Here is an 8,704-nt window from a genome sequence, read left to right as displayed (position 1 = left end):
AACCAAACTACAAACGAACACAAACATATAACCAAACACATTTTATTGTTTGTGTTTGTTTGCTTAGAAAATTACATTGTTTGTGTTTGTTCATTAAGATGTTAACTAAACATAACAAACAAAGATAAACAAACAAACATAAACAAAAATAATTGAACGAGTACCATGGAGGATAAATGAATATAAACAAATGAACACAATGAATAAAACCGAGTAACCGTAAATAATTAAAAAAAATTATACGTAAATCCTACAATATAAATTATCCAAAAATAAAAATTAAAAAAACTTAAATATCATCTTAACCCAAATTTCTTCCCAAAAAGTCAAACTTGAGCATACAAACACTTTGGCCTCGTCGTATCCATATATGTTCTCCAAATTTTAGACTTAACTTCCATCTTTAATAACATCGTGCAAAATCACCATCTATTATTAGACAATTTATAGACACCAGTATCATATAATCAATTAAAACAATGATAAATAACAACTAATTGCAAGGTTTTACCTTTTAGATCATTACGAATCATCAATCCTCAAACATCATGGAAGATCAAGATGTATAATGTCATCATTTTCCTATAGCCAACAAAGAAAATAACTAACAATCTTTATATAAAACAAATATCAGAATTTGAAAAAAAAAGTAAGAAATTTACCTTGTTTTTCTTTTTTTGTAGCCCATAATATTGACGATACCAATCAGCTCCACATATAAGCATATCTACCATCTTAGTTCCTAACGGGTAACGATATGGATCAATAACCCGTCCACCCGCACTGAAAGCAAATTCAAAAGCAACAGTAGTGACCGGAATTGCCAAGATATCAACAGCCATTTTTGATAAAATTTTGAATTTGAGATTTTTCTCTTTACACCACCCTAAGGCATCAAAATCCACACCAGACTCAACCATGTACACTCCTTCTTCCAAATAAGTGTCTAACTCTGACTTCACACTTGCAACAACGTCAACATTTCTAATATGCTCATTGTATTTAGCAGTGCCACTTTTGATATTTTTACCAAATCTAGATGTTGGAAGGCTTGGACCATTCTTATGAGCTTTGCTTTCAGTACCACTAGTTGTACTTGAAGATGATACAACATTTGCAACCGTATGAGCTTTAACATACTCTGCAAATAATTCTTTTAAAGTATCAAGAACAAGTTTTGTTTGTGTAGGAGCCTCGTTAGCAGAATAGATGGCCTTAAAAGAGAAGTTGAGTAACTCCATCTTGTATCTAGGATCCAAAACAGTAGCCATGGAAATCAACAAATTACTAGTACCCTAATACTTGTCAAATTTCATTTTCATCTTCTTTTCCATTTGCTTCATGTACTATGTCCCATCTAAAACTAAATCATCCAAAAATTCTTTTATCCCAAATAATTCAAGAAGACATATATTTGATGCAGGATACTCTGAGCCTGTGTGTAAAAGAAATCCATATTAGTAAAGATTAAATGATTTTATTTTGAAAGTAACCAAAAGAAGTAAGGATGAAACATTGTATTTTAATAATGCATCTTCAACAAATAAAGTCTTAAACAAGTAGTTATATTAAAAAATTAAATAACATGCTTGGTTCTTTTTTTTCTTTTTTTTCAATTTTAACTTATCATGCCATAAATTGAATGATGAGATAAATATATACATCAGGAAACCTAAATCTAAATACATAAGGATGAAACATAAATTAATACCTGAAATTAGTTTTGTAGCCTCGTTGAAAAGTGCCAAAAACGAGCAAACATCTTCGACCTTTTTCCAGTCTTCATCTGTCAGCAAAGTGGTGTAAGTACATTCTCTATCGCCATAATTCACAAATACCTCTTTAAAAGCCAAGGTCGTAGACAACATAGCATATGTTGCATTCCAACGGGTACTTACATCTAAGATCAAAAGCTTCTTTGACATGGATAATTTCTTTAAAATTTCACTAAATACATGTAGTCGGCCCAGTGAGTCATTAACATGTTTCACACTCTCACGGACATTGTAATTTATGTCCCCAATTTTCTGACATTCCATCTTGAACTAAAAAATTTAAAATGTGTGAGCAACACTGCACATGAAACAACTTACCACCAACAACAAGCTTCTTTTGAAGATTCAAATTTTCAGTTAGCTTCTTAGCTACCACATCATTCGTTTTGGCATTGTCGACCGTCAAAGTAGCAACCTTTGTCTCAATGTTCCAATCTTTGAGACATTTAAAGAGACGGTCATAGATATAAACTCCAGAATATGGTGGAGGCACATTAAAAAAACTCAATAAGAACTTGTGAAGCTTAAATTAAGGATCTACAAAGTGGCATGTGACTACCATATAATGAATATTCTGACACGATGTCCACATATCAGTTGTGATACTCACACGATCAACAGTATTAAATACCTTCTAAATTCTTTTCTTTCCAATTTCATAACTAGATACACTATCTTTTCTGACTGTTGCACGCGAGATCTTATTAAATGTTGGATTAGCTTCCTTCATCACAACATTAAATAGATCATACTCAACAAAATTAAACGGTAGATCATGAACCATGATCATGTGAGAAATAACCTCCCTCATCTTAGAATTATCGAACTTCCAATTTTGGACCGAAATCGAGTTATCTGATTTTCCAAGTAAAACCTTCAAATTTAACTGGCCTTTCTTTGTTACTGCTAGTTTTGGGCACTCGGCAACATGCCTTAGCAATTGTGTTGTGGTACCCTCCTTAAACTTCTTTATTTTCTCATCACAGTGGATGCATTCACACTTTTCAGGTCCATCAGCCAACTTTATTACACGAAAATGTTCCCACAATTCTGAAGTCTTCTTTCTTTTCCTTCTAGCATATGGAGGATGTTCTTCATTGTTTCTTGCATTTGATTGCTGCACACCAGCCACATCTGCTACTTTTGCAACCTCTTCTTCTATGTTACTATCAATAACAATAACATCAGGAGCATTTTCCATTCTCAGAGAGTCTGCATTTGATTCAAATTTTGTTGAGTTTAAATATGGTTCATCATAAAATAGAGGTTGCCCACTCCCAATAATATCAGACATCTACAATAAACAAATAGATTATCTTAGCAGCAAGATTGAATAACTATGCAAATTATTATGAGAAAGTTCATGTTTCTCATCGTTATATACATGAGTTCTTAGGAAACTTAAAAAACTTTATTGTTTTTACAATTATGGCGCATCCACGTAAATAAGCTTTATGCCTTTAAAATCTTTGGTGCTTCTAAAATTAATAAAAAAAACAAATATAAGGACAATAAATAGAATTATAGGCTTATAGCAACAATATGCCAATTAGGCAAAGGGAATGAAACGATGGGGCTAGGAAGCACATTGCCACAATCAACATTGATAGCAAGCACCAATTTGAACTGTGAAGACTTTTAATAAAACAATTGAATCGTTGAATTAGCTTAAATACTCATGGTATTTTCTTAGTTTTCAAGTTAATATGTGAATAAAACCCCAAAAAATTGGATCGTTAAAACAGAGTGAAAAAGAAAGGAGAATGAGAATTTTACCCTGTAGAATCTCTATGTTATCAATTATTAACAGTTGATTGTGTAGAACGATTTCTTTTTTATGATAGTCGACGAACAGTTGCTTAGAAGTTTCATTGATTTCCTATGTACTCACCATGTTTCCCAACCTGACCCACTAGTGTAAATGAATGTAACGTCTATTTATGCTTATGTTTTTGTATTGATGATGACATCCCAAAGTTTTAAAATGAATAAAATACATTTCTTCGGAAATGGTTTGATAACATATTTATCATGTTTTTTTGGGAACAAAATCAGGAACATTTTTCTTCAAAAGGATACTTTGATTTTCAAATAAAGCATAAACAAATAGGTTTTTTCTGACCGTGAAAATAGGGATGTCAAAATTGAGATCTTTGATTCTATTTCAGATTGTTTTTCCTAACAATCAACCTATTTTAATTTTGGTTTCTGCGTCACATATTGTTACACTAAAATTTCTAAAAATCATAACTTCCTCTCACGAAGTCAAATTTACTTGTTATTTATATGCACACTCTCAGCTTTAAGAATACTATAACTTTTATTTAGATTACTTTGACTCAAAAAAATTATCAAAAATTCAGTTTTTACAATACGTAGAGTTGTGTCGGTTTAATCACAAAACTTCAAAGAAGCGTAACTTCTTCATACGAAATCGGATCTCAGTGTTCTCTATATTTACGAAACCTTGTTACATATACTATAACTTTGGTTAAGGTTATGTATCCTAAATAATCATCTATAAAAAAAATCATTTTTAAAGCTTATTACATATTTATTGATTAATCCGAATTTGCGGGTGTTACATGTTTACTAAATATGGATTAATAGGACACCATATTGTCCTATAATTGTTTAATGGAGTTGGATTAATAGAACACCCTCCTATCCTAAAAATTTTTGTTGTTCCTCCTATATGTGAGTTCTTTAAAACTCTATGAAATTGCGTGAACAAGGTTTGCTAACACAAATATTGAATTAATATTTAATATCAATGATTTGTAGTGTAACGTCGTAAATTTTCAAATAAAATTTTCATTTAAGATTACATAATTCTCATAACACCTTTCTCTAAATCTCATTTACAAATTGCAACTCCATAATTGTTTGATTAAAATCCAGGATCCTCAAAATATAATACTCTTTCCCTGTGTGTACAATCAAGTCGGTGCCTTCCCGTGATCCTGAGAAAAACCTGAAACACATAACACATAACACGGTAAGCATGAAGCTTGGTGAGTCCCCTAAAATACCACACATACAATTATGTAGCCACTCGAGGCTCCTCCAATACTCATCTAGGTATCTTTACTAGATTACTCCTCGGCTCAAAGTTCTCTATAAAGGATTCCTGTTGGATACTCTTACTCCGCACATACTCAAAGCACCTCACAGATAGCAAAAGAATTCCTAGGCTAAGGCATCACAAAGCAGGCAACTCTAGCCCTAAATTATGAAATACCTAGCCTATCTTCTAGCATGCATTACTAATATCTCAATAATAGCTCATGACACAATTAAGTAAGGGTACTTTGGGAAATCACCGTTCGGGCTCTCGCTGATCGTACACACTGCTTCTTCTCGTTTTTCTCTTAGAAACTCTCGCTCGTTTTAGGAAAATCATTTCTTTTGAAAAATTTTCACAAATCCTTTGTTAGAGTCCAGGCATACCCGAAGGTGCATCCGAATCCCTCAAACCAAGGCTCTGATACCAACTTGTAACGTCGTAAATTTTCAAATAAAATTTTCATTTAAGATTACATAATTCTTGTAACACCTTTCACAAAATCTCATTTACAAATCACAACTCCATAATTGTTTGATTAAAATCCAGGATCCTCGAAATATAATACTCTTTCACTGTGTGTACAATCAAGTCGATGCCTTACCATGATCTTGAGAAGAACCTAAAACACATAACACATAACACGGTAAGAATGAAGCTTAGTGAGTCCCCTAAAATACCACACATATAATTATGTAGCCACTCGAGGCTATAACACAGTAAGACCCTCCGATCAACGTGTCTCAGTCAGACCCTCTGGCCCCACAAATCTAATAGATCTTCCGGTCCCAACTCTGTAAGCTCTGAATAATATACATCATAAATCACAAAGAAATAATGCAGGATATCACAATACACAATGTAAACACATAGGACATCTCAGTCACACAAAGATACCACTCGTGGTAAGTATAGTGAGAAGACTCACCTTGCAAGCAAGCAAGCAATTACCTCACACCCGAATCTCAAACTAACATCCGCCTATCACAAAGGATGAATATCTCAAACTATTACTCTTTTTCATGACTCTAATAACCGAAGGCTATTCTTTCTCACTCTAACTCTCGAAGTGGATAAAATACCTTTTTTATCCCTCCATTGTCTTTATTACTTATGTTTAACCAAACCCTATAGTCAACAGAACTCAACTCGAGTCAACAATCCTTGTTTGACCCGACTCGCCGAGTGCACCCATGTGACTCGTCAAGTCCACTCATTTCCTCAGAAGCCTCATGAAACCAAATCAACTCGCCGAGTTACAGCATGCTCGGATTCATCGGAATAAACCCTAACCGACTCGTCCAGTCGACTCATTGACTCGCCGAGTCCCTTCTCATTCAGACGTTTTAAGGCAGAAATGTTACTCCATACTCTAGATCTGACCTGCTAAAGCTCGGATATCATGTAAAGCTTGTAGCTTTACGTTCATGCATGGCATATGGGCTCAATAATGCCAATACAAGCTCTTACAAAAGTTTGGGGCTCAAAATTTTGCCTCAAGCTCCATAAAGATTGGGTCTATAGGCTTATAAGACCTTCTTCAATCCAGATCTGAGGTTTCAACCTCAGGATATGCTCAAGAGACTCAATAACACAAGGTGGGTAGGAGAAAACCCTAAAACTTCCTCCAAACCAAGATCTACACTAAAAAAGATTAATTTAGCATCTTTTACCTCCAACATAAGCTATCCACTGAAGAATCTCTGGATCCAAACGTCCCTTTCTGGGCCAAGCCAAGATGCGCTCCAAATCTTCTCCCACAGTTGCACAAAAACACCCAAATTTGTTTCTTTCTCTCTCAAAAAGGATGGAACCGACCTAGGGTTTCTCACAGGACTCTCTGGAGATAAGGGAGGCGGAAATGAGGGCTTAAGACCCTTTAAATAGGACATAAACCCAGAAAATTAGGGTTTCACCGCCCAGCACCTACTCGGCGAGACGGCTTCTTGACTCGTCGAGTCCATTCATTAAACCCACATGGATAACTCGACTCTACTCGATGAGTTAGACTCACAACTCGTCGAGTCGCTCAATAAATCTAAGAATTTCTCACACAATAATATACCTGAAAATCCGGATGTTAAAATTCTCGCCCACTTGATTCAGATTTCGCCCTCGAAATCACTCCTTAACAACATGTAGATTGAACCCAATAAACCGAAAGCACCAGTGAAAGGATCTCATACCACACGGCTATCTTCCTCCATGAACACCTGAATCCAAACAGGAAATCCCAATCCCAGAAAAATGACAGACCCTTCTGCCGCTATGATACCTCTTCTGCCTCTCTAGAATCTGGAAACTCTGGTGGATTATCTCACCCCAGACTGCCCTCTCAAGATATCACCATGTTATTCGCTTATCGAATAACCGACCCGGATAACTCATTACCACTCCGATTCTCTCGTTTCGACTGATAGAGCAAGTCAATACCCAAAATTGGCTATCGATCACTCATACCAGACATATTAAATATTCCAGCTCATACACCAAGGAAAGAAAGGATCAAATCATACCAGGGACCCATCCACTGTACTGCAATCAAAACCCATCTGAAAAATGAATTCTCAACACCCTGTCTTCAGACGTAAGCAAAGATCTTGCTTTCTCAGATGTATCCTCTGACACCTAACAATCATAAACCCCAGCTACCTTCTTAAATATCCCTATTCAACAATGAGCACTAGGTTATCTCCCGACCAAACAGTTGAACCTCCAAAGGCTACCCATTGCATACCCCAAAACATTTCACTGACTTCCTTCTCATACTAACTATTTCGGCCCAGTGTGACACACAAGTCATGAAGTTTTCCTTACCACAAGCGAATACTACAACCCCAACTGAAATCGTCTCACCCTCGACCTCTTTTGTCTACTAATCATTAGCTCCATACGTCTTGCGGTCCTTCCCATATAAACGAATTGACGCACACAGTCTAAGACATCAGGTGACACACAATACCCCCTCAAAAAGGAATCCACCTCTAAGTCCAGAATCTCATTTTGCCTTCACAATACACCATTAGTTCCAACTCAAACTCGAGAGTCTGATTCAACCACATAATCTGGAACCGCTCATTTCCAATCTGGTACTCAACTAATGACCCAAGATTTGCAAATTCATGCACACCTCATCTCTATAATCCCTTTCGATTACGATGATCCCTTCTCAACCCTGGATATAACAATTCTCGACCGACACGGAGACCCCAGTCTAGCCCCTGGTACGACAACCAGGTTCCCACAGACTCAAATGATAAGGCTACCCAAGCCTAGGAACTCCTCTGTGTCATGCTCAAACTAGTGAATACTACAGCTCCCCGTAGATTCTCAACGCTTCTCTCGCCTATTCGACGACTAATAAAAACTACAGTTCAGTGCAGTCCCACAATACTCTCCTGTTGATCAATGAAAACTGCGGCTCCCTATATTTTCACAATGCTCCCCTCTGTCTAGTGAAAGCTATGGCTCTCTGCAATTTCACAATGCTTTCTCACTGCTTGGTGAACATTACGGCTCCCCGTAGTATCACTACACCCTCTTGCTGACTGGTGGATACTACGGCTCCCCTCAGTATCACTACACTCTCTCACACAAACTCATGGATGCTACAGTTCCCCATAGTCTTACAACACTTTCTCTTACCACCCTATGATCTTATCTTCAAGTCGACGCCACACTACATTCACTAACTCATGCTCCGCGACTCATCATAGATAGGTGCACACACCCATCCAAAAATAAGCATCATTACTCCTGATGGCAATCGCCATGACAAAACCCCTTTTCTCGCTGCAATACCCATTCTTAAATAATCTCACTTCACGTCAGTAGCCGAAGGGCTCCCACTAGAACCATAGATACT

At 36.3% G+C, this 8,704-nt stretch overlaps 1 protein-coding gene across 1 annotated transcript; it reads right to left on the bottom strand.

Annotated features, from left to right (window-relative positions):
• Positions 1–546: 546 nt before the first annotated feature.
• On the bottom strand, positions 547–1,271 carry LOC145068009 (zinc finger BED domain-containing protein RICESLEEPER 2-like). The gene is made up of 2 exons (XM_079015015.1): positions 663–1,271; positions 547–582 (listed from the first exon to the last, which is right to left on the bottom strand). The coding sequence occupies exons 1-2, from the start codon at positions 1,269–1,271 to the stop codon at positions 547–549; spliced, it is 645 nt and encodes a 214-aa protein (XP_078871141.1).
• Positions 1,272–8,704: the final 7,433 nt, after the last annotated feature.

Source organism: Lactuca serriola, chromosome 8 (genome assembly GCF_051521515.1).
Source record: "Lactuca serriola cultivar US96UC23 chromosome 8, Lser_US96UC23_V15, whole genome shotgun sequence".
In the NCBI taxonomy this organism is placed as follows: Eukaryota; Viridiplantae; Streptophyta; class Magnoliopsida; order Asterales; family Asteraceae; genus Lactuca; species Lactuca serriola.
The sequence above is the reverse complement of the archived record's forward strand: the minus strand, read 5'-3'. Positions and strand labels throughout refer to the sequence as shown.